The sequence below is a fragment of the Schistocerca gregaria genome, chromosome X (genome assembly GCF_023897955.1).
Source record: "Schistocerca gregaria isolate iqSchGreg1 chromosome X, iqSchGreg1.2, whole genome shotgun sequence".
In the NCBI taxonomy this organism is placed as follows: Eukaryota; Metazoa; Arthropoda; class Insecta; order Orthoptera; family Acrididae; genus Schistocerca; species Schistocerca gregaria.
The window spans coordinates 201773022-201800809 of NC_064931.1; the positions used below are offsets into that span (position 1 = coordinate 201773022).

The following is a 27788-nucleotide window of genomic DNA, read 5'->3' on the forward strand; positions in this document are numbered from 1 at the left end:
TAACTCATCTTTAATAAAGAAGGTCTTCATTGCCCAAAAATGTGCTATGCAAATAATATGTGGTGCTCACCCGTGATCATCTTGTAGACACCTGTTTAAGGAGTTGGACATTCTGACTACTGCTTCACAGTATATTTATTCCCTCATGAAGTTTGTTGTAAATAATCCACGACAGTTCAAAAGGAACAATAAGGTACAATACTACAATACTAGAAGAAAAAATGACATTCATTACTCAACATTGGCAACGGCCTTGCCGCAGTGGATACACTGGTTCCGGTGGGCTCACCGAAGTTAAGCCCTGTTGGGCGTGGCTGGCACTTGGATGGGTGACCATCGAGCCACTATGCGCTGTTGCCATTTTTCGGGGTGCACTTCGCCTCGTGATGCCAATTGCGGAGCTACTTGACTGAATAGTAGTGGCTCCAGTCAAAGAAAACCGTTATAATGACCAGAAGAGCGGTGTGCTGACCACACGCCCCTCCTATGTGCATCCTCAACTGAGGATGACACGGCGGTCGGATGGTCCTGAGACAGGGTGCTATATTTACTATATTACTCAACATTAAGGTTGTCTTTAGCACAGAAGGGGGTGCACAATGCTGCAACAGAAATGTTTGGCCACTTACCCAGTGATTCATGGAAAATGAAACTAATGAACTAACTCAAATGGTATTTTTGTGTCATACTGTGATTAGTCAGCTTCTGTTTTTTCAATAGATTACCACAACACATGTCCCAATAAATAATGTCACAGAGAGACTGTACTGATATTACCCTTATCAAAGAAAAAACAACCATCATACATTGGCAACTTCTGGAGCTCCAATACTCAAACAATTACCCAATATAAATCATGTTGCCTCTCCCTGTAACAGAATTGAGCAGCTGTGGTCCTGGTTGCCACAGACACAACATTGTTTTCTACTATATCATTTGATACTTTGGCTGATTCTCACAGTATACATAAGATACAATAATTAAATGCGAATGTATTCAAGACAAAATGTTATGCACAGTTTACCAGCTATTTAAAGTTATTAATTCATGAAACAAAATTGTAATAATGTTGTTGTCATACTTTGCATATTTACATTCTGTTCTCTCCTATGGCATAATCTTCTGGGGAAATGCTGCAGGTGTTGAAAAAGTCTTCAGAATACAAAAATGAGCAGTGAGGCTAATATGTGGGGTCCCTAATGGGACATCTTGCAGAGGTCTCTTCAAATCTCTCAGGATACTTACCATCACAGGTCAGTATATATACTCACTGATGTTGTTTGTAGCCAACAACAGGATACTGTTTCAGAAAATTTGTGACATCCACAACCACGACACAAGACAGGTGAAAAATTTTCATCAAGGCTCTGCATCTCTCTCTAAAGTACATAGGGGAGTTACTGAGTCAGGTATAAAGGTCTTCAATAAGCTCCCCATCAATACAAAAAAGGAAATAAATAATGTACAGGTTTTCAAAAGAAAACTAAAATTATTTCTCATTGAACAAACTTTCTATAAAATGAATGAATACTTAGAGTTATGATGTACAAGAGTGGTGGAAACTGCCTAAGAAAAGCACTCCCTTAAAGATAAAGTGTGATGCTGTTACTTGTAGTTTAACTGAAATTGTGGTGATAAAATATAAATTTATCTGTTTCATTATGAGAAAATGTGAACTCCCATGTATCCCACTCTCTTGAGCATTCACTTAAACCTCTTCTTAAGGAATGCAGTTAAAACTTGGATTCATTCAAACCATGGCCATGAAGAAAATTTACTTCCTTATATATGTCAGTAGCATAAATATATGTACTGTCACTTATTCTACTATTTTAAACAATCACTTAAACTGTTTTGGCATAATGCAGGCTTTAATACTGCATGCAAGTAATTGTTCTTGTAAAATAAACCAATGTCTGTGCAATGTGATGTATAAATGTTAACGTACTACTGTAATTGCATCAATTGACTTGTCCTATATTACTTGTACACTGGCTGTATAATATGCAATCAACAGGACCAAATAAATAAATTAAAAAATAAAGTTACTCATACAGAATCATATATAGCTGAATAAATAAAATAAATTAAAAGATGGTGTTCAGAAGAAGAGCAATGTTATGTGAATTATGAGTATCGTATATCATATGCACTAGTCACAACTCATGTGTACAAGCAAGGATTTTTTCTTTTCTTCTCTTTGAGAACTTTGTACCTTGCTTTAGCATTTTCACTATAAATGAAGTGGAACTTCACAGGTATACAGTGCAATAATACAGCTACATATCAGTTTTCATCACAAGTCTAGAATGGTATGAATTGAGTTCAAAACACTTGATCAGCCTGTTTATCTTACAGCGAAAAAACACTTAATTCCTGCGGTAAAGTAATACCAAGAACTATATGTTATTGAAGTATAAATGTTTTGCTATTTGAAGACTTTACATGTTCCCAACCTTTTTCAAGATAAATGCTTTTTATTACTAATTTCTATTAAAAGTCTCTGGACAGTGAAACGGAATGTGAAAAACGATAATATTACAATATTCTCGAATTTGTCTGTAAATACACAAAAATGTTGCTGCGTTGGGGAAAAAAAGACTAATAGGGCAACATCTGGTAACGACAATAAGTGCGTGGGCATTCGGTTAAAGTCTGAATTAGTGTCAGTTCGAAAACACAGACGTGTTTGACAGTTTACAATGGAGAAATTGCGGCTGACAAGCATTTGTGTAATACGAAGAAATAACTCTTGTACCAATGAGCAGTGAACGGTAGTTTCATAATAATTCAAAATGTATAACGCACTCGTGCATTTGTTCCACATTGTAAACGTATCACGTACGATTTTTAACAATAGCAGTTAAAACGATACAGTTGAATTCAAAGAGTGCGCGTTGTAGATACTCAACTTTTTTGCGTTGCCAAGACAAAAGACAGACGATGTGAAGCGTTGCTCTCCAGATGGCAGCAATGTTTGTTGTTTTTCAGAATACAGATGTCAGTAGCATTAACGTGGTTGTTAATTACTTGGCAGTGTGTTTTTTGGCCATATTGATAGCGACATCCGTGTAGGACAGACGCATGAACCGTATCGCTGTGTGTGGAGCGTTAATATTGTGTGAGTAAAGATCGGATATGCCGCTTGCAATTCTGACAGACCCATGGCAACGGGTTCCAGTCAAAGAAGACGAGGTGAGTAGAAGCGACCGATATATAAAATTGTTTATATGTAAGTTTTGTTTACACTGACTGACTGTGATGCTGTCACTGTCTCTCAGTTAGCACCGGTGTGGGATGCTACCACGCTGTCATTCATAAATCTGTGAATAAAAGTGTGTGTTTGTGCCACCAAATTAACACACACATTTTTGCTAGCGATGTTAGGTGTAATATAATTTTTTCCTCTACTTCTGTTGTGGAGCTGACAAATTTTTAACTGAAGTCAAGTCATTGCAGTTGTTGCCGAGAAATTCAGATATGTTAATCATTATTTTAAGTAGCGCCCTTAGAATAACTAGTTCAAAGAAACCGCGGTTGTAGGTATGTTAATTGCGAGTTATGAAATACTGGAAACTTTTTTCCTCGCCTGAGCATTTGCCAGGAATTAAGTCTTCTAAATGTAAATATTGAGGATGTGTGTTTTGTTATTGTTTCCTCACACTTTTACTTGAAAAATCTTACCCGCTGTATGTACGTACGTCCTGCCGGTAGTTAGAAGGGAAGCAGTAAGTTTCCGGTGTCATAAAATCTACTGTAACCTGGAGTCTCTACAACCTCGTAAATTGATATCGAAAAATTGTGTTTGTGAAATTAATGGAAGGCATCGTATTTTGTTTTTTAAGTTTCATACTGCCTGTCAGTGTGCCTCTAAGAATTTAAGTTAATTTTCTTAATTGTATGGTAATTACTAAAGGAGATGTCTAAACATCTGATTTCGCTAGCATATGTGTTGACATCTGTCGCAGTTTCTCACTTTAGGTCTATAAGAAACCCATTTTCATTTAAGTTTTGTCTGTATACATTTTAATACCCGAATAATGTATACACCTGTTAGGGTTTTGTGTTGGGAAAAGTAAAATTTCAGTTGTTTAATGTTTTGGTTTGTTATAGAAAACTAATTCAGTGACAAAATATGCTAGGGCGTTTGGCCGCAGATTTACATGGTGTTGGCAGTAAAAATTATTTCAGAAGCTCATTGCTTATGTTTGAAGTACTGTCTTGATCTACTACTGGTTAAAGTTGAGCTGCTTTTGTTGCCTGTTTGCTATAAATAGCTTTTGACTGTATGTCAGTGCAACATCGTAGTTGGAAGCATGTTGCAGTCACAAACTAGGTGCTTTCACGTGCAGCATTGCAATACTGATACATTTGGCGTAGTGTTTTATTTTAAGTATTTGAGTTTGTGCTTCCAGGATCTTTTGTTTATATTCCTCTGAGTTTTGTGAGACAAGATAGTTTCACTCAGATTACTAGCAATTTTTATGTATGAAATTATGCTTACATTCAAAAGATTTCATAGGCATTGTGTAGCATTTTATTTTCATATGGTGGTGACTTCCCTTGATGTTATTGTAACTGATCGCCTTTAAAATTGTCAGGAATGTTTTGGGATGTCATTCAGTTTGTTCTGAAACGTAAAATTAAGTTTCTTTAAGTTTTTTTCTTTTTAATTCTGTTGCGTTTCCTTGTAAAGATGGGACTGAGCTGTAGTACTAGTAATCTAGATTTGTCAGCAATGAAACATAAATATTCATGAGTTTTAAATTCTTCGTGTAGGACATGTATATGACGCCCCTTTTTTTTCTAACACAAGTTTACATAATCTGCATATAATTCAACCGTACTAAAAAATAACCATTTCCAGTGATTTCTTCAGTTTAATCCGGTCAGTCCAAAATTATATTTCGTATTTTATGGCGGACCCGTTATACACTAATTAGAAGCAGGAGTGACGGAGATGTGTATCACTTCCCGTAAGGAGTAAATATTTTATTTACATTCAAGTGACAGGCATTCGTCAGCCAGAGATGTGATGGCTGCATTGAAGGATGCTCATGTGATATAATACAAAGGGTTGAAGCATACAACATACAATTTTTAAAAATATTTATGCCTGTAAGCAGATATCACTACTAAAGATAAAATCACTATATTTATCATGATATTGTTCACCTAAAAGTATAAAAATGACAGTGTGTGCTTTATTTATGTATAATTTTGTTTTGATTAAGGTATCATTTTGGGGGCGTTCTCAAAGTCTAAAATACGTTTTCTTCCTTGTTTTTGCAGCAAATGGAGTGTCTAGGTCCATTTCTGGACTAAGGATTTACTCTGTAGGTAAAATCTGGGATGAGTTTGAATGATGAGAGAAACTCTGAGGATATTAATGCCATAAGATATTATTTAGTGCCATGCAATTGTATTCATGCTTCATTTTCCAAAATTTCTTTGTTTAACATCAGAGTTTCTCTCATGCAATTCCTCATGCCGTTGTAGCTCCTTGTCGTTTAATTGTATGGTAGATATGTAATTAGACTCGTATTTTTTGCTAGGTGGTTTGCTAATGTTTTGTTAACATAGACGGAACACACAACCTAATTTGAAGCCGTTGTAATTTTGTGTCCAAGGAAGCTCTACCGCCAGATTAGCACGGCTTAGCGGAACACTCGTGTAGTGAACCGTTCTATTCGCAATAGCCATAGTTAATCGAAGGACCAGCAGAAGTCACAGTAATGTTGAAGTGGCAAGGTTTATTGTGTTAATATTTCGCGTTATTCATTTCTTGCTGGCAGTGTAGAGCCTCACTCTCGTGAGAATCTGAAACTCGTCGCATTCAAGATTATCGAATAAAATCTCATACTTAGAAGTAATTGCCACGTGGGCCCGACAGATATTAGCAAAACTTTACTCGGAAAGATTTGTGGAAAGGCAACTGAAATCATCCATTTGTACCGATACATATCAGCTCGGAAATGACACATGGACAAGTGTTTGCTGCATTAAAGCACATAGCGACTTCGGCGCGAACGTGTCGCAAGAACCGCGATATTACAGGGACGATCACTGGAAGCAAAAAGTCTTGTAAACATGGGCCCCAAAATGCATACATATCTGAAGAACTATGAGCACTTTTTAATCTTCGATCCTGTGAAACAAATCTCTTCTACTGCAAGCTCTTTGCTTTCCATATTTTGGGAGGACGTAGTATGTGCAAAGAAATATAGTAAACGCGGGCTCCGAAGTGCGTACTTTAATAATGATGATCCCTTGTTCGTCTTCGTTGCTGCGTAACATCTCACGGCTCATAAGGTATCCTCTTTAGTGCCCGTGTTTACTGGATATTTTTCATGTTTCGGTACATACTACCATCTCTCAAAATCTGGAAAGCAAAGGTATTGCGGTAGAAGAGATTTGTTTCACAGTATCAAAAATGAAGTGCTCTTGAGTCCTACGGTATGAATTTTAGAGTCCATGTTTACGAGACTTTTTTGCTTAGAACGATCGTTCCTGTCACATCCCCGAGTGTTGATCATTTCTCCTGGGATACCCCGTATGCACATCGATGTTCCACAACATGGGGAGTGTGCGTTAGCTTTGAGAGAAGTAAGTCATGCCGTACAAGAAGGTGCTCAAGGATGTGCAAAACCCTCTGAGAAGATTCTTGAGGACCACAGGTATAATACGGTCAGTCGGTGCTCTATATCGAAGCTGAAAGCATCCTTTCGCAAATTACCGTGGTATTAATTTCTGATGGAGACAATTGTAACGCAGGGGGGAAAAATCATTTGTCTCAGGTTGTTTTGTTACTTTCTCATGTGTAATCGGGATGACTGGACAGTTTCTAATGGTAGTTGCAACAGTAACATTTTTTATAGCCGACTTTCGTGTAAGGCACTCGAAAGGATATGTTGATCTGGATAGCGCAACGAAAGGTACTCCTCTTTCATCTCGTGTACCCTGCACTGGGCCATGTGTTTAACAACCGTATTTTAAGCTTTCAGCGTATTCAGTTACATTTTTTGGTTCGGTAAGAGAGACCTCGGCCAATGTTTTCAGTGAACTGTATCATGACCCAGAACTAGTCTCTACACAGTCCAAAGACTGAGTTGTGGATCTGACACTGCAGGACGAAGGAAATTAGAATGAGGCTGAAATTAAACTGTAAGAACAGCATTTTATTGTTAGTATTTCAGAAGTATAACAGTCGTTTGCAGATAAGACCTCAGCGAGGAGACAGCACTGTCTGTATTGCTCAGTGAAGTTTCCTTTCAAGAAGCGAGCACACGCACTTGGTTTGGTAGGCCGGCGAAGAGAACTGTCAGGAGTTACGTGTAGACGAGGGACGCCGTCTACGGCCGATCTTTTGCGGAGAGGAAGGGATAAGGAGCTTAAGAGCTCTGTGTGATCTGACGGTAAATAAGACTTCCCATTTATAACCTTCCTCAGTCGTTCGCTGTAGCTGACTGCATGACGAGGGACGCACCGAGTAGGGCAATACGTTCAAGCGAACAAAATGCGACAGCTTTGTTTGTTAGAGTATCAAAAGGCGCACAGTTAAAAGAAATCGGCCGGTACGTCAACTGTTGCTTTTCAATTATACTCGGCTTTTGTGCATCCAACGCTGTTACTGCCTTAGTATTTCTTTAGTACTGGTTCGCTGATCGTTCGAAGCTTAGCCTTAGCTAACTAACGGTAATTTTTTTGTTAGACTTCCATTTTATGCTTTATAAAAAGCTAATCAAAGAGATATCGGAGAAGTACAGGGAGTGATAAAAATGTGGAAACACCAAGAACATCATCATGCCTAATACGGTGTAGGAAAACAGTTGGCATTCAAAACAACTCGTATTCGTTTCGGCATGGACAAATACAGGTCCTGTGTGGTTTTCAGAGGAATCAGAATGGCATAATTCTTTGTGCAAAATACGAGCAATGTCAAGCAACGACGAGGTAAATAGGGATCATGGACCCTTCTCTCCAAACCATCTACATTTATACCCCGCAAGCCACCCAACGTTGTGTGGCGTAGGGCACTTTCACGTGACACTGTCATTACCTCCCTTTCCTGCTCCAGTCGCGTATGGTTCGCGGGAAGAACGACTGCCGGAAATCCTCCGTGCGCGCTCGAATCTCTCTAATTTTACATTCGTGATCTCCCCGGCAGGTATAAGTAGGGGGAAGCAATATACTCCATACCTCATCCAGAAACGCTCCCTCTCGAAACCTGGGCAGCAAGCTACACCGCGATGCAGAACGCCTCTCTTGCAGAGTCTGCCACTTGAGTTTGCTAAACATCTCCGTAACGCTATCACGCTTACCAAATAACCCTGTGACGAAACGCGCCGCTCTTCTTTGGATCTTCTCTATCTCCTCTGTCAACCCGACCTGGTACGGATCCCACACTGATGAGCAATACTCAAGTATAGGTCGAACGAGTGTTTTGAAAGCCACCTCCTTTGTTGATGGACTACATTTTCTAAGGACTCTCCCAATGAATCTCAACCTGGCACCCACCTTACCAACAGTTAATTTTATATGATCATTCCACTTCAAATCGTTCCGTACGCATACTCCCAGATATTTTACAGAAGTAACTGCTACCAGTTTTTGTTCCGCTATCATATAATCGTACAATAAAGGATCCTTCTTTCTACCAGACCACAAAGGGTCACTAATACTGAGATCTGATGACCAGAGAAGATGCGACATCAGTTTAATGTTCACGAAACCTATCCTGGGCGATGTGAGCTTTGTGTCTTGGAACGCAGCATCACCGTTGGGGAACAAATAGTGTACCATGGGATGGAACTGATCGTCCAAAATTGTCACCTAATCCTTGACAGCAATGCGACTTTGCAGAGTAACCATGGGGCCCATGGAATACCACGATATGGCTGCACTAATCATCACAGAACTTCCACTGTGTTTCACTCTTCGGGCGTATAAAGTCGGCCAGAAGTTTGAATCAGTGTGAAACAAATGTCATCCAGAACAAATGCCATTCTTCCATTGCTCCATAGTCCAGGTTTTATGGCTTCGGCACCACGTTTTCCTGTTTCTGCATCAATGACGAGTGGTTTTGGAATTCCAGTTCGCCCTGCAATTTCCAGATTATGGAGCTCCCTTCGTGTTCTGTTGGTGCTGAAAGGTTTCGCAAGGGCAACATTCAGTTGTGCAGTGACTTTTGAAGCTGTGGTCCCTATATTTTTCGCCATAATCCTCTTCAGTGACCGTCCGCCACGATCACTCAACCACACTTTTGCCCACATTGAGACTTGACGGATGATTTTTCCGCTTTCCCTGTACGCAGTATAAATTTTAGATTTTCTTGAAACACCAAACATTTAAACTACGTTCGTTACATAAGCACCGACTACCAAACGAACACCAACAATTTGACCAAGCTCTAAGTCACGTAACTCCGACAGAACTGCACGGAACGCTGTTCTAACCCCAACCTCACTTGCAAAATGCTTAGGACACTGCACAGGTGCCATTCGCGGTCAAGTACAAGAGCACAATCTGGAGGCTTGTTTAGCATCTGAATTCTTGTTAAAGCATGCATTTCTCGCGGTGTTCCCATATTCTTGCCCAAGCCCAGTAGGCTGTCGCACGATGAAATGACTCGTGTCACGTTGTAAGGTACTTCGTAAAGAGTTTTTTCATACAGTTTCTGACAGGTGCGTATGTGTTTGTACCATAAATAATTAGTGCAAAAAGTTCATAAATGTAATTTACTGGATATATAAGGACAGTTGAATGTTTTTGACCTGGTGGAGTTGCACTGTTTTCAACTCGTGGCGTCAGAAAGAGAAGATAGTGCATTCAGGTCAAAGGAATATCTGAGACCGAAAATCTAGCTATCAGCTCGTGATAAATGTAGCCGTTTCTCCAATAAGAAAACGCCGCACGACACAAAGTGATTTATATCATTCTTAATAGAACGATTAGAATTCTAATCTTTCTGTCAGAAACACTCACGGTGAAGTGATTGTACAAGTTCCCTAATATCAGCAGTTGAGGACATATTTTGCAATTTATAGGCTAGAATGAACGACACGCAACGTAAGCTGGAATTGATGTGTCACTAATGAAGTGCAGTTACTGGAAATGGTTCACAGGCTTAAGTAAGAAAGGCCAGGTTTAACTACGGTTAACGTAGTAGGAACGAGAGACCTGTTGGCGAAAAAATTTGGTGTAGTGTTACTCTTTCAATGAGTAGATATCAGTGTGGAATTTGTCTTTGCGATGTGGAAAACTGCACAATTTAGCAGACTTTCATATCCGAGAATATAAGGACTGGTGTGTAGATTATTTAGTGCATACGAAGGCAGGGCCGGTTTATGGCCCAAGCGACAAGGACAAGATTTTTTTATACAGTGCGTCGTAAGAAATTAGTAGCGAAAACAGACACGTGAAGCTTCTTAGGGGGAAAAGCGGGGGGGGGGGGGGGGGGGGGTTGGCGCCGAATCATAAGTCTTTTGTGTGGAAAAATGTTCTCCAGCCAGCCAAGTACGCAGGCGAGGAGGTAATCGTCAGGTTTTTACGCAGTCAGTTAAGATTTCATACACACAGCGCGACTTCGGCATCAGGAGAAATGAAGACGGCCATTTTTTGTCTCAGAGGGTGCAGTTTGATATGTACGTGATTATGAGTGCAAAGTGTTATGGTAGTATGTTTCCATTACCGAACGGTGGTATTCGGAATGGCGAAACGAACGTTGGTGCTGGAAAAATCATTTCCTCTGAACTTATCACCTTTTGATGCGTTTGATCTCTTAACATGCGACGTGTTAGGAGAAAATTTCTGTAGTTCGAAAATATTAGGCGTTAAAGATACAATGATATTACACAATTTCAAAATCGCGTCCTTTGTGATCAGCGAAAAAGTTTTGAGCAAGGAGTTTCCTGTTTTTTTTTTTTTTTTTTTTGCGGAGTAAAGGTTTTGCTTGAGTGGTTGTGTGTTCCTGGTTGGTTTAAGTATATTTTTGAAAGTAACGACAATTGCATTTTACTTTTTTCTGCATGGCGTACTCTCTTTAACTTGGAAATGCCCCTATTTTGTACTTTGTACGCATTCAATTTTTTGTGCTCTTAATGTTTTCTTCCGTTTCCTTTTCTTTATAAGCAAATCATTTCTTCCTTGGCGATGTTATTTACAACTGCTTTCCGAGTTCATCACGTATTCGATGTCATGAGTGACTGTCCGTACTTTACAAAGATCTGTAACTGGAAGCGCGAATAAACGTAAATAAGACGTGACTTGAAACGCAAACACCCAGAAGTTGCTACGTTTACACATACAGTTTGTGCGAGAAATACTTACGGGTTGTTGTTAGGCATTTGTCGGTGATGAACTCCCATGATCCGTATGTGTATATATATATATATATATATATATATATATGTAGTTAATTATTGTACTGTGCCATTGTTTGCCGCTTCTAAGCCGATGCAATTAACAGACAAGTAGTTTTAAAAGTAGCGTAATGAGTTGCACAGCTGCTTTGCTTACGCATGCTGCATGAGACGCACAGTTTCTGAGAGTCATGTGTGTTTGATGCATTAGCTATGTTTATGTACTTTCCAGGAATGAGCTTTATCTGCTCCATGGTTCTTTTCGTATCTTCATATTTATAATTAAAGAGAGATGCGTTTTGGAACCATGTCTATTGCTGTAAAGCGTACTAAGTTTGAAAATTTTATTACGGGAGCCCTTGAGCGGGTCGTGGCTACAATCACTGTAGGCTACACTTGAGCTCTACTGCTGATAAGGGGAAGAGCTTGAGCGTCGTATCATTAGCTGAAATCGTACCTGCTAATTTCCGAGAAATCAGTTAACAGGCGTTTCACAAATCTTACTCAACAGAAGTTTCACAATAATTTATTTCATTAGTCTAATTTATGCGCTTATCTGGGGGGGACTACTGAAATTAGCTGCAAATCAGTCACTACATTAATTTCAAGAAAGCTTGTTGTAAAGCCTTCCCGATGTGGTCATGAGCTTGGTAACCCACCAGTACACAGGTAACTACACATAATCCTCCAGGTACGTAGTATCTGCCTGTCGACGTTGGGGCCTTAATGTGTAATGACGAAAATAAAAGAACTGAATGAAAATGTGATTGCGAGATGCGTGTATATTACTGGTTATCCTTTCCAGTAACGTACTGTTCGTGATGGCCATAACTAGGTACACCTAAGAATGCTCATCGTAGGACAAAGAAAAATGACAATTATATTTTCTATTTTGTTCATTGACACATTTAACTGCTGATCCTGTGTAGCTTTGTAGTTCAGAGATGAAGTTATGAAACGATCTTTCCGACCAAAAGACAAAATTTAAACGTTTGTTTTCGACGGAGCCGCTAAAAAAAAGTCGTCCTAATACGTATGTGTAACAGTACGAAGCTGCATGGTATCCTAACGTTGTTTAGCCTAGAATAAATACACAAATCAACTAAAACTGTAATGCTAGATCTAACTTCTGCTATAGTACCTAGGCAGGAAGTCAAAAGTCGACAGAGGCAAATAAATAAATAAATACAAAAATCATACATAGCGAAGTGAAAGGGAACGAACACCTGAACACCTGAAATCAGAACTACGGAAGACTTAAAATTGTTATGATTCTGTGAAAGTGCTTTACATTCACGAAGAAAGCTGCATGCAACGCTAGTGTGATCTATTTTAGAGTAATGCTCCTATGTCTGGCGCACTTACTAAAAAAAAAAAAGGCCTGACGTCTCAGGAATTCTGGCGCGCGCTTTCAGCGCTCTAACACGTCGGTATATATCATACACAGAGATGCTCAGGGAGCTTAAGTGGCAATCACTGCAGTGGAGGCGACATCTTTTCTTGTTGGGTAAATGTAGAGAATCGGTCTTCGGCGTAAGCTTTAAAACAGTTGTGCTGACTTTATCGAATGTCGTATAGATAATGGAAACATTGTGAGAAGAAATTGGGGTCCTAGGGATACATAGTTTCTTGTTGTATCATTCGTCATTAGTGCAAGGAGGAACTCATATTGTTAGGTAGCAAACGTAGCTGTATCGCGTCTGGTGGTCTGGCGGCAAAGCGCGTGCCTGGAAACAGAAAGGTCGCGGGGTGGAAATCCACTCGGTCACGGATTTTTTCAGTCTACCTTTAACCTAGCCACCACTCTCCAGAAATGATATGCGACTCGGATTCAGAATTAAAACTGTGTGACGTCGAACTGATACTTGAACCAAATCATTGAGGCAAACGAAGTTGTCGTCGGTGTGCACTGGTTGAACAAAGTGTTTATTGATTTAGAATCTGTATCTTCTTGCGGCAGTTAATTATTGATTGGTACCTGGTACTAAGTTAATGTTCTCTGTACTTAAAACAAATTGTTAAAAAGATTTTTATTTTCTAACACAATCACCGTTAGGTTTTCAGATACGCAGTGTATAACACCTGAAATGGCTATTCAAGGAACCATGCTTTGTCGCCCATGGTGGTCCTGTGTAGCACATGGTTCTTAGGAGACCGTATGAGAATGTCGAAACCAGTTATCTGAAGACGTTATTGTGACTGTGCCTGGGGAAGAAATGTTAGTGCATTCATAGTCCTCACCAGAAGATAAAATTGTGTACTTCCTTAAAACAAGTAATCGCATATAGTTCACTGCATCCATATAACTATATCGTTGCTGAGTATTTGAAGTTCACAACAGAGTCTTACAGTGACACTGTAAGTATGTTGGTAAGCTGCTTTTATTTTTGGTAACCGAGTGAGATGGCGCAGTGGTTAGCGCACTGGTCTCGCATTCGGGAGGACGACGGTAAAAACCCGCGTCTGGCCATCCTGATTTAGGTTTTCCGCAGGAAATGCCGGGATGGTTCCTTTCAAAGGGCACCACCAAATTCGTTCCCCATCCTTCCAAGTCTGATGGGACCGATGACCTCGCGGTTTGGGCCCCTCCCCCCTACCAACCAACCTACCTATTTTTGGTACAGCATGTCGAATAAAAGCACACGAACGTCCTGATACAGATTCCAAGTGTATTTCATGAACCGTTCCAGGCACATACCGGTCATTTGAGATACAAGTAAATTAATATCTGTACTCTCATTTGTGACGTGATGATACAAAGCATAAAACAACCAATGTCGTCTCATCCTGATAGCGGCGCCCATACAAACCTCTCCAGCCATCCTGACAGTGACAATTATTCTTTCCACAGTCGTCCGTCGACAGAGTCGTTAAGATCAGATCAATAACTCAGCGGGACAGTAAATGGGGAGGAAAGTATCTGCGGTTATTTGCTGAAGAAAATCTTCTGGTGTTTTCTAGAATTGATACTTAGAGATTTTGAAAACCTAAATTAGGCTCCACGGCGATGTTGGACTAACGCTGATCTTGTTCCTGCTCAGTTCTCGTAGCTAACAGCATCAGTAGTAGTGGTATGCCGGAATTTTGTGAAAGCTCCCGCTCTCTGACATTCCGACACTTTTAGTCTCCCGGTTTATTTACTCCGGCAGGCGATCGTCGACGGGCATCATTGATTCCACCCACGCGGACTCTTTCAAAGCTCTTATCGGGTTCTTTCGAAGAGAACAAGAGTAGCTCTCTCTTCTTTTGTTTACTTTTATAGTGTTTCCCGTCTGCTTCTGAAGCACCAGGCGCTACGTAACAGGTAACAGCGTACTGCTGCAATCTGTTTTATTGAAGGCTATACTCTAACAGGTAACCGTTCTTGCGTAGATGTATGTATTTTAGTAGCAGTTCCTGCTGTTTAAATTGTCGCTGTTTCATACTTTCATGCCTCCTGTTAGGTTAAAATTGCTCTCATACTATAGAGCAGCAGCTATGTTAATTATTAAACGCGCGTGTGTATTGTATTCTTGACAGTTCTTCACAAAAAAATTATCTGACTTTTATCCTGTGCTACGTATACACAAAGGATTCATTTATATACTAGTTAGCCTATCGGCACTGGAAAAACATTGTACTCTCTCTCCACAAAGAATGCCTTGGTATAAACTCTATTCTGCACAGACTAGATATTTTGTTGCTTTTCTACCCATTCTCACAGATTTTGCCTACTGTTCTTAAATTGTTGACGATGAACACGTTGATAATACAGGGTGACAGTTATTGACCTATACGGAAAAAAGTAAATTAGCTACAAACTACGGCGTGCAGACCCGTCATTCAAAGTGTAAACGTCACTATAGGTATTTGGATTTAAGTTATGTCATGTTCGATATGCCTGCCATTCTTGGTGATGATTTGACGCAAACGAATAGCGAAATTGTGCATGATCCGCTGAAGTGTCGGAACATTGATGCTATCGATTGCCAATTGAATGGCTGTTTTCAGCTCAGCAATGGTTTTGGCGTTTTTGCTGATATCTTGTCTTTAATATAGCCCCACAAAAAGGAGTCGCATGTGTTGAGATCCGGAGAACATGAAGGCCAATCGAGGTCCATGTCAGTGGCCTCTGGGAACCCCAGAGCCTAAGTGCGGTCCCCAAAGTGTTTTTTCAGGACATAAAACAATCTTCCAAAATCTTCACGTAACGTTCGATAGTCACCGTGCCCTGGAGGAATATCGCGCCGATTATTCCGTGACTGGACATGGCACACTATGCACTCATCCACTGAGGGTGAAGAGACTTCTCGATCGTGAAATGCGGATTCTCAGTCCCCTAAATGCACAAATTTCGCTTATTGACGAACCCATCCAAGTGAAAGTGGGCTTCGTCGCTAAACCAAACCGTTCAGAAGTTAGGACGATTTTACTTCATGTTGTTCAATAATTGCCACCCTGTAAGTTTCACCCACATATACCAGGCGTTTAAATGTCGCGTGTTCAAATATCGATAGGACGTCGATCACTTTCAAGGGCACCCTGCCTACTCGTTATCACCGATTTCGTTCGATTTACGGTGTATGGAGGACTGGGCCAGAAATGAGTGACAAAACTGGAACCTCTAGATGGCGGAAAGTTTAGAAAAAAAAAACAGGAATTTTGGTGCGAGCTGTGCGGGACATGAACCAGTTATGTTAGCCTAGTTTCTGGCAGCAGTTGGCGCAGTGGAAAGAGCACAGAACGGTAGTCAGAGGGTAGTAGGTTAGTCCATCATTCTTTTTTTACGTTACTTCGAATGAAAATTACTTAAAGTAATGCTCAGTGTATTGTTTTCAACATATAAAATAAACCGTCAACCTGTTGCATAAGTTTAATGTAAATGTTCATTAAACTTCTGCAACCGGTTAGCAGTATACATTATACAGCGTGATTTCTTCTAGCATGTATAAAATTTAGGGGTTATCGACGAGAGGATGTGGAACAGAGGAGGTCTAATCAAGTTACGTCCGGAAATACATGGTTTCCATTCTAGAAACCATTCATTCAGCCATATTTTGTTATGGAGACTGCGGCCAAATACACGGTGTACCATGCAGCCACAGTTAGAGTATGCATGGTTTCCTCTTAGAGGGTGGTACTGTTCCTCATACGTCGTGCCCTGGCGACCTCTTCTGCTATAGTAATTGGTAATGTTGTATCCGATTCACTTCTCTTACTGACTCACCTTAATGTGGATGTAATAGAGCATTGTACACAACGGTTCTCTATTAGAATCGAGATCTGGCCGACATGGTGTTTATTCAGGGGAAGGCAAATGGCAACGTGTTGCGGACAGTAAGGTTGTATCAGGAGACGTATCGCGCTGACAACAACCACAGCATTCAATGTTTAGAACAGTGTTCCGTCGTTTTCCTTATGAAGTATCTTTTCACGAAGCAGGAAATCATGAAGGACGTGCCCAAAATATTCGGACACTAGACTTGGAGGAAGATGTGATTAACACTGTGGAAAGCGACCACCGTGTCGGCCCCAGGCAGTTGGCCCGCCAGGACGGGGTAAGCCAGAGGACCGTGTGGACCATTCTCCATGAGAATTGTTATTACCATAATCATTTAAAGCTTGTGCATGGCTTATTAGCGACAGATGTTCTACATCGGGAGAAGTTTTTTCACTGGTTTCTTCACCGGGTAACCACGATTCCAGAATTTGTCATCTATCTTCTTCACAGATGAGGCTATCTTCACGTGGATGGTATCTTCAACTTTCATAAGTCATCTATGGAATAGTATGCAGATCCCCTTTGATTATGGTGACAGCAAATCATCATCGGTGCAGCCGGAATGTGTGGGCCGGGATAATTGGCGACCGTATTTTGGAACCAGTCCTCCTTACACGTCGCCTAACAGGCCGGAACTATTGGCTTTTCTCGCGGGTGAATTTGCCTCCCCTGCTGGAAGAAGTGCCATTGATGATTCGAAGGGTTATGTGGATGCTGCCTGATGGTGCTCCAGCCCACTTCGGCGTTAACGTCCGAACGCATCTCAGTCGTGGCTTACCTGGTCGATGGATCAGTCGGGGGTGGGGGGTCCAATGCATGGCCTACTCGTTCACCGGAGCTCAACCCATGGGATGTCTGGTTTTGGGGCCATCTGCAATGTATCGCGTGTGCAGAGCCCATTCCAGATGAGGAGACACTGCAGCAACGTATTCATGCTGCCTTTGACACTGTTCGGATGCAGCCTGGCCGATGTGAACTTGGGGCACAGAACATGTCAGAACGCGTGCAGGCATGCGTTGAAGCACATGGAAACCATTTCCAACACATACTGTAACTGTGGTTGCGTGGTACAGCGCGTATTAGACCCCAGCCTCTGTCACAAGGTATGATAAAATAAATGGTCTCTAGCATGAAAACTATGCATTTTCGGCCGTAAGTTCATTAGACCTTTTTTGTTTCGCGTCCGCTCATCGATCAGTCTCTAGAGTTTGCACACGGTGGGAAAAATCACCCTGTGTATTAAAAATCTGCCGGCCGCGGTGACCGAGCGGTTGTAGGCGCTTCAGTCTGGAACCGCGCGACTGCTGCGGTCGCAGATTCGAATCCTGCCTTGCGCATGGGTGTGTGTGATGTCCTTAGGTTAGTTAGGCTTAAGTAGTTGTAAGTTCTAGGGGACTGATTACCTCAGATGTTAATTCCCATAGTGCTCAGAGCCATTTGAGCCATTTTTATTAAAAATCTATTTACAGTTGCTGCTGCCAGTCATGTTTAAAATTGCCCAGTGTATCCTATTTGTTGATATATTCATAAAAGGCATGAAAAGGAAAGGAAAAGGAAAGTTTGGGATTGAAAAGAATTTACAAAAAAGTATCGTACGTAGAGCGTCCGCGAGGAGTCTGCAAATTTTCCAAAAAGAGATTGTAACTAAAACGTCCGATCAGAGAGATAAGTCGAGAATTCCCATTCATCGACGTCAAAGTACTGTTTTTGACGTCACGTATAATACAATATTTACGTTCGTATGTTGTCTTTCGAGGTTGCCAGTTGACTTATAATCAAACCCTGAACCATCGAGAGGCAAAATCAATTGTCGTGAAACACCTGAATATGAACAAAGTAAACAGCTCGCATACAGCACAGTATGGTATAACCTTTGGGCAAAATTGCCAACCGTCTACGTATGCGTATAAGAGAGTATGGAATATCTGGGAGCGATGTTTTAAAAATACGATGGATGAGTACACGGGAATACATAGGAATGTCGTCATAAGTCTATCAAAAGCTGGGAAACTTAAAACCACCTTATACAAACTGATATGATGAAGCCCTACATGCAGGAAAATAAATAAACTCCGTCAACTGACGCGTGGGAGGGCAAACAGATCTGCAGTTGTAAGGCACGATTTTTTAGATGAATAAGGATTGCCATCGTGCAGTACTCAAGTGATTCCTCGTCTTCCACCCCCACCGCCCTCCCCCCCCCCCCCCCCCCCCCCAAACGCATTCAGCTAGTGGAACTATGCGAAGTCTGCTTTTATGGTCGTGTAAAGAATTTAATCAAAAAGATTCAAAAGAAACCACATCCCGAGAAGACTGCATCAAAATACATCACATTGTACATCACCAGCTATCCTCGCCAATATTTGGCGTGGTTTGCTGCAATACTCTGCGGTGAGGAAGAACCTTTTATAAATGTAAATAAAGTGCCTTTTTTGTACAGACTTAAAAAAAAACAGGTAATTGTAACAATGCGACGTTTACAAGGTGTGCGTGATGCCGAGAAAACCACTGCTGCTCCTGTTTTTACTGCGAATATCACCCCAGCACGTGTAAATCAGTTGTAAATTAATGAAAGTAATTTTATATACGAAGTCCTCGCGAGCGTCCTACAATCCATTCCTCGAAATTTATTTGCAATGCCACATTTGTGTACGCGTTTCCTTTTCATGCTGTTTATGAAAATATTATTAATACCATATATTCAGCATTATTTCGTTCTGTTTGCAGTGTAAATAGCGTAAAAGAATAAAATACAGAAAAACTCGTTTCTCCAGAGGGACTCGATTCCACAACCCTCGTATTGCCGTTGTGTTGGTTGGTTGATTTCGGGGAGGGGACGGAACAGCGAGATCATCGGTCCCATCGGATTAGGGAAGGAAGCCGGCCGTGCCATTTCAAAGTACCCATCCGGCAGTTGCCTGAAGCGATTTAAGGAAATCACGGAACTCTTAAATCAGGATGGCCGGACGCGGGTTTGAACCGTCGTCGTCCCGAATGTGAGCCCAGTGTGCTAACCACTGCGCCATCTCGTTGTTACCGTTCTGTGATCTTTACGCTGCATCAAGCGCTGCCTGGGCACTACACTAACGTACCCTGATCAGTGAAAGCATTAAGACAACCTGCATAATAGCCGATATCTTCACCTTCGGCACGGATAACAGCGGCGACGCGTGGTGGCATGGAAGCAGTGAGGCCTTGGTAGATCGCTGGACGGAGATGGCACTACATCTGCTTACGCTAGTCACTTAATTCTCGTGAATTACGGGGAGAGGGGGATGAGCTCTGACGCCACGTTCAGTCATTCGTAGATGTGTTCGATCGGTTTCAGATCTGGTGAGTTGGGGGGAGGGGGGGGGGGGGGGCGAGGCGGCAGCAGCAGCAGCAGCACACATCAATTGGAACTCGCCACTGTGTTTCTTGAACAACTCCATCACATTCCTGCCCTTGTGACACGGCGCATTATCTTGTTGAAAAATGCCACTGCCGTCGGGACGTCATGAGGTGCACGCGGTCTACAACCGGTGTACGATACTTCATGGCCGTCATGGTGCTTTGCACGAGCTCCACTGGACCCATGGATGCCCACGTTAATGTTTCCCAGAGCATATTACGAAAGCCTGCGCCAGCTTGTCTCCATCCCGCAGTAAAAGTGTAAAGGAGCTATTTCTCTGGAGGACGACCGATTCCCGCGCTCCCTTTGCATGATGGAGGTACTGGAATTCATCAGACCATTCAATGTTGTGCCACTGCATCAACGTCCAGTGCCGACGAGCACGTGCCCATTTCAATCGTAGTTGCCGATGACGTGGTGTTAACATTCGCACATGCGTGGGTCGTAGGCTGCGAAAGCCCATCGTTAGGGGACCCCGGTACACTGTGTATTCACACACACTTGTACTCTGCCCAGCATTAAAGCCTGATCTTAGATCCGCCACTGTTAGCTGCCTGTCCTGTTTTACCAGTTCGCCCAGCCTACGACGTCAGTCATCTGTAATCTGGTGTGGCCGCCCAAACCCACGACGTCTGGACGTGGTTTCACCTTGGTTTCGTCACATGTTGAAAACACCACAGCACTCTTCAAACACCCGACAAGTCGTGTAGTTTGCGAAATGCTTGTGCCAAGCCTCCGGTCCATTACAATCCCCCGGTCAAACTAAGATATATGGCGCGCCTTCCCCAGTCTACACATGGACAGCATGCTCATTGATACTACATGCACCGTCTGTGTGTCGACTAGCATTCATCCCTGGCCAGGTGACGCTGATATCGCCTGGGCGGGTTTATATCGATAGTAGGTCGGTGGTCATAATGTTGTGGCTGACCAGTGTAAGGCGCTCATCTCTCTCGCGCCCCACCCAAAAATTGTATTTGCTGAAAGCTAGGTCATCATTTTCATTTCTGGCTAAGCCCTGCATATATCACAAATTTGTAAAAATTAGGTGACGAATAGGCGCGGTTCCATTTTTACCTTCATTGGTCGACATCAAAATCAAATCGCATATAAGCGTCATTGTCTTTCTGGACTGCAGAGGAAGACGGACAGAATTTGCACCGCTATGTCTCTGAACAGAAGGGGAAACATTTATCAGTTACTTTTTTTGCAGGAACTGTTTGGGTCATCCTTCTACATATGTAATAGGATACAGTTATGCAGTTGCTGTTCCAATTGCGACATCAGCAGTATTTGCACCCTGAGGGAAATATTGTGTGCGCCATCTATGTAACACACACGTTGTCTTACTTACCGAAATAATTAAGGTAAAGCGTCTTATTACTTCCCTTATTACTTCCTTTTGATCTCGTGTTTTTCCTGACATATTGCAGGCGAAGGCTAAATTTTTCCTAACGCGTGGGGTAGATGACGGTTTCCGACGAGCTACGATCTGTCAGGGCGTGAGCTAGGAATTTGGTGTCTGACTTAATTTTAATTATGTTAGCGTTGTATGCGTAGAGTCGGGGCAGAGGGTTGTTAACAGAGCGCTCTGGTCGCGTGGGCTTTATCTTGATGAGAAGGCTTGCCCCTCCTCTCCCCTCTCTCTTCCGGCTTCCGGGTACGGGCGACAAGTTTCCGCCAGAGCAGCACTGCTCGTTCAACGGAAGTGCCTGTCGTTCGTTAAGTCTCCAGTGCGCACCCTCGCGGAGTCTTTCGTCCAGCAACCCTAAACATACAAGCCCCAACAGAATGTCAGGGAGTCATTGCCCGTGTGTCTTGATGTCACGTGGATTTATTCGCAGGTGTCACTCGTAAACTTAATGCTGTTTTTATAAGTGTGCTACAGGAATTAGGAGGGTAAGGCAGAAGACTCGTAAAGTGACAATTGTGAATTAAGTGTCGACTTAATTTTACAGGGCTTCTCGAAGTATTTGTACTGTGCGTGTTTCGTTCAAATTGATAAGAGCGCATACCGTGCCGTAGAATTATTTGTTTCGGACGTTTTACTACCATAATTTAAAGTTTTCGGACTTTGTAAGGAGTCTGTTTCTTCATTTTCAACAGTTCAGATCTTAATGGCTGAGTTCAGACGTGCTCTTACTTCTCCTAAAGGTTAGCCACACGCAAAGGACTCAAAAAAATTGCAACCACAGATGAAAACGGCACGCAATAAGGCATTCTGTGATCGGCTTTTAAAAGTTTACGATGTGACATTATAGGCAGGTATGAAGAAAGACTGCGATATGTATTATATGGGTGCCTATGTGGGTCAGGAACGAATTACCAGATGCAAGAAGGTGGCCGCGCACTAGTAGAAAGACGAAATACGTATTATATCCTGGGTTGCGAAATGATTTCTCCCTGTACATCACTTAATGAAGAGCAGAACAATAATTAGCGATTACTTCAAAGTCTTTTGTTCATTGTACGAAAGAACAATATTAAGGGAAAGCGTGAATTGCAGAACGTAAAAATCATTTTCCTTCAGAACAACGAACTTGAACACAATGGCGCTTTTTAGGTGGAGAAGCAAAGGGATTTGAAGAGTTTGTGAAAACTGTAGGTCAATGTATTGCAGACTTTCCATAATCGCCCTGAAGGGAGGGAATGCATTAACTGGAAAAATGTTGCATGTGGTGCATTGGCCAAAAACGGGACTCTATCGATAGGTACAAGAATTTTGACCTAAATAATGTACTCCACTGTCCGACCGAGAAACATTCTGCTTATCCTAGTAATCTAAAGGATGCAGCTAACAACAGTTATGATTTAAATATAAAACACTGTGACCCGCTGTAGACATCAAGCATCAGTCTTCAAACGGCTCGTTTGTTAACGCCACGGTGTCTCCGTAAATAAGATTTAAATAAAATTACTGGTTGGTTCTCCTTCTAATAAAAAATCCCCACATATAATTTTACAAATATGGTTATCAGAAATTTTTTTAACAAACGAAAGCATAAATATCAAATGATAGTAGTAAGATATTTTTGTGTTGATATGTCGACATGTTTGAACTTATTCTATGATACCTTGACGCAAATCTCGTTTCGTCGTATATTGTTTCTTTCCATCTGTTGTCATGTAGGTCAAAGTACATCTTCCTGTGTAACAATGTAGCTTATCATTCGACAAAATTTCTAAATTAAAGTGGATTTATTTCCAGGTTTCCTAAGAGCAAATATATACGTTTCCATATTTGGCGCGGATACGGCGATTTATCTTCAAAGCATGTACATTGGCAGTTTATTAGAACGAACTTTGCTTGGTTTCGCTTGGTATTGTTCTGCAGTGCTAAATGTGTGTTATCCAACTTTCCCGCTGCTTGTTTTGATTGCGTGAAACAACCATTCGGCCGGTCAACTGTGAACTTGGCTTAATTTTTTTTATAAAAACTGGAGGCGGCAGAAAATGAAAAAGGAAAATCATTTAGCTAAATCTTTGGTCCTTATTAATCTAAGGACAGTGTAAATTAAGTTGGGGAATAGAGTTGGAAACACGTACAGAATGTTGCCGATAGTATAAGTAAAATAAGTAATATTGTTCTGCAGACAAGCAAAGAGTTGAACAAGTAACCAGATCGATGCTGTATTTGGTAGAACGCCATAAAACGTGAAGTGCAAGTGGACTTGCAATGTATAGAAATATGGTCAACGTTACAGAAGACAGACAATAATAGGAACTTCCTGCAAAAATTCAGTTATAAACCGCAGGGGCTTCTGGAAGAAAATGAGTGCGAAGCAATATTGATCGGAAGAAGGGAGAGGAACAGACATGCAACGGGTTTACTATAACCGAGTTATACAGTGTGGTCTGAAGGTAGTTCAAAGTGAAATAGTAATGTTTTTTTTTTAATTTTAGTGTTCTAGCGGGAGTGCAGCCGATTTATTGATTCCATTTTGTGTACGATATTTCGACAACCGACCCAGTCCTTGTCTTCTTCAGCTACTGCAAGCTGTATTCACCGTAGTTGCCACCTGGGCTTTGGTTTTTTAAGTTTTTCAATAAGCTTAGCTTCTGAATAGTCTAACGGATGTACTCTTTGAAAATGCCGTGACACCATATAGCAGTTCCAGAAATTAACAGATGATGTACAAATCCGCCTTTCTATGCAAAATGATGCTTGCCAGAGTCAGGCTACAATGTTCTAAGGTTACAGCGCTAGGGAATGCATGCCGTAATTAAGATAAATTCTGCTCTCTCAGCCAGATGCTCTGAAGCATATAATAACTGCTTCGCGTTCTCCCGTAAATGAATGCAGGACTGGACCGTTGTTCCTGCATAAAATGCACGCTCGTGAAGTTTGCAACGGTGTTATAAACAATCCTTGTACGTCAGTAAACTCTGCCGTAGCTCTGAATAATGTACATCTACCACGTAAGGGTAATGCAGGTTTTCTACGTTTCCTCATATAAACAAATGTTTTCTTGAAGAGAGGGAAAAAGTGTAAAAATTTAGTAATACATTAGTACGACTGTTGCGCCTCTATAGATAGAATTTCCACTTGGTGGATTGAGAGCACTTCCTTAATGTTAATAAATAGCATAAACGAAAGGAAGAATCATTAACTATCAGATTAAAGCATTAGTGAGAGAAATCTGCAGTAAGGAAAGAGACTGGGATTTTTTGTCAGCAGTCTAGAAAAATGCAGTGCAACAGTTAGTAACACTCCTGCAACGTGTTATAAAGTGCTGTATTGCTACATGGTTAGTTTTTTTAATGAATTAAAACTGATGGAAGTCGTCGAAGGAATTAAGGAAGTTCTGTAAGGATTGTAACAATCGGTACCATACATACGAATATGTAATAGGTATTCGGAGAAAAAGAACTGTCCCCCGCCACCTTACATGTCATAGTCTCTCCGTCTCTTGTTCCCCTTTCACCTAAGCGGATTATAATACGGAGGCAGGACAAAAGTTTCTCAGTCTACTTCGTGAATTGTCCTTTAAATTTACCCAATTTGGTACACCCTTGGAATAATTTGCAGCACAGGTATTTGAGGTAAACTGTGAAAGAACTGACGCTTCCCGGCACAGGTCCTATGGCCCGCTTGGACGAATGTGTGGCGTGCGTGGCGCAGTCAGGACGTTGACGACATTGTGGGCTGAGGTCTGCTAAGTTACCTTTAACAGAGTGAGAGGGGAACGTCTGCTAGGATGCTTAGCACAGGTGGTCTTGGAACGGAGAGAAATTGTCAGCTTCGTAGGACGTGAATAAGTGTGCAAATAGGTAATCATTCAGTTTAGGACCAATTTATTTCTCAGTAGTTCAGCCTTATTCTGTGAAGTGGCTTACAGAGGCTTTATATTTTTGCAAATCAATGGGTACCCCCCTACAACTTTGTTATTCCTTTCCAGTATCTCCCGCTTCCTGTGTTCCACCTGTTGCTGTCAGAGACGAGCTCTCTGCCTGCAGCCTGTTACGACAATACACAACCAAATACTTTAACCTAAAAGGGAGACATGTGCGAGACAGAACTAGTACCTCTTTATATTCTGACAAATAGAAAATATCAACGACTACTCATTGCTGCTGCTGGAGACAAACTCTACACAGCTTGTTCTTTACTAACAGGCGGAAAACTCAAGATAACTGTTGCTGGATACGTGTCGGAAGATCAGTTGTCTTCATTGGAATGTGCACAGACTTTTCGTAGTTTTTTTACTGCATCAGTATCGGAGTGTCAGTAATGACCACTCCCTACTACTCTGCTGTTGTACTGATCCTAGCTGCTCGCTGGTTATCACTGTTTCGGCCCCCTGCTCTGGCCGTTTATATACTGGTTTTTTGAGGGAGTTTTACCTGACGCTTGTTATGGTCTTCCAAAAGATACTTGCAGTTCTTGAATGATCTGGCTGTATGCCAGCGTTTGCTAGTCGCCTTTGTACCCGACTGTAGTGTTCTCGAATAGCCATTACAGCACTGCCGCTTCCTCAGATTATTTCCGAAAAAGAGACTAGTTTTTAGGTGTAGTTGTGTGAGTAGGCCGGTATTATACTATCATATTTCTGTGACAAAGATTTGATCAAATATTCGTCAGATTTGTTTGACAAAGTTATTTGACGTGGCGCTAAAAAGGGGTATTACACTGCCATCATATTTTTCGTCAAAGTCCAAGATGGCTGACAACAGCAACTTGTTATTATGCGCTGCAGTTGCATGTACCACAATTGCACTGTGTGCACATTTGGAAGGCAAGCGGGGAAAAAAGAAACGTACCTAGGTGACGCCATGGGTTTTACGACGAGTAGGTAAAAGTGTTCAACAAAATCTGTTACGTGAACTTCTAGTGGAGGACGTAAAGTCGTACATAAATTACTTACGAATGGATGAGCATACATTTCAGTATTTGCTCAGTGAAGTGTCTCGTCATATCACAAAGGACAATACTCACACAACTGCTATATCTGCGGAAGACACTCACAGTAACACTCCGATTTCTTGCTACAGAGAGAGTTACTGTAGCTTGTAGTACAGCACTCGAATACCACAGTGCACATTAACTAAAATAATACCTGAAACGTGTGAAGCAATTTATAAAGCACTAAAGGACCAATATCTAAAAGTTAATAAATGTCAATTCACTTTATGTGCATTTAGAACTATTTTTATTGTAGGTCAAAGTAATAATTAAGTTTTGTGTCCCACAACTACAAAATTAATAGAAATGTATGAAGGTGGTTAGGCGCTTTACAATGTGAGGCATCCTGAGTACAATAATAGATGAAGAAGACTGGAGAGCTCAGAAAACACATAAATTTCTATTAATTGTGCAGTTGATGGCATATACGAATTAAACGTCGCAGCTATGTTCACAAACACACTGCTGGTGACAGAACGCTGCAGCGATGCTAAAGCTCCTAGTGGTAACATTTCACATTGCAGTGAACAGAAGACAAGCTGCTTTTATGATCAAATATACAGCGAGGCCCCTACATTTGATCGTATTTATTTTGCGACAGGCAAGATTGGACAAAGTTCCGTATTACCCCATCAAGTTTCTTTGACATGAATATTTGAGATATCAACTTCGACAAAAAAATATGATAGTGTAACACCAGCCGTAGGACTGAAAAATGCTCATTAATTGACTAGTTCTACATCAGTTCGGTAAAAGAATCGTTCAAATAGACTACGGAACATGCAACTGACTCGCTGACTTCATACGGAACAGAGGGCCACTTTCCGATATACGCCTGACACCACGCCTTGTGCAATGTCTTAAATATTCCTCTTAATAAAGTTTTGCTCCTTTTCTCGCAGCCATGCCTCTTCTTACATTAATAAAATTCCATAACCGTGACAGAATTCCATTACCTCCAGGGTATATCTCGTGAAGAGATCAAAAATTTAATATGCCAGAGATAAAACTTTATACGTAGGTATGCAGTTAGCTCGTTTTCCCTAGGCAAATTGAATAGGGCAGCGAATGGTTAACATTTGTATGAAGCACCTTCTGTCATTTCCATGCAGCATGGCATGTGAAATATGTATGTAAATTAGAATAAAGATATGTAAGTATGAATACTATGATGCTCAACTAACAAGTATTTCCAGTCTTCCTTCTCATCGGTGTCAGACATCAAACAAGGACTGAGGGAGAAATAAAAAAAGGGCCATGGTGAAGTGTCTCGACGTTTCCCGAGAGTGGTTCCGGGATGGCATGAAATACCGATCTCAGGATTACTGGATGTGGCATCAACTTTTTCTCCATTTCGAACACTAACAAATTGGC

General features: G+C 41.3%; 1 protein-coding gene across 3 annotated transcripts in view; it reads left to right on the forward strand.

The window, feature by feature from the left end:
- Positions 1–2969: 2969 nt before the first annotated feature.
- The window catches only part of LOC126297575 (ribosomal protein S6 kinase 2 beta), a 547735-nt gene continuing 522916 nt past the window's right edge, over positions 2970–27788 (forward strand). Inside the window, exons 1-2 of one of the 3 annotated variants that reach the window (XM_049988538.1) lie at positions 2985–3195; positions 5293–5336. In XM_049988538.1, the coding sequence (XP_049844495.1) occupies positions 3165–3195; positions 5293–5336 (75 nt within the window). In that variant the 5' untranslated portion in view covers positions 2985–3164. Of the gene's footprint in view, positions 3196–5292; positions 5337–27788 lie in introns of all 3 variants that reach the window. The other 2 variants (XM_049988539.1, XM_049988541.1) reach the window with 2 other exon arrangements.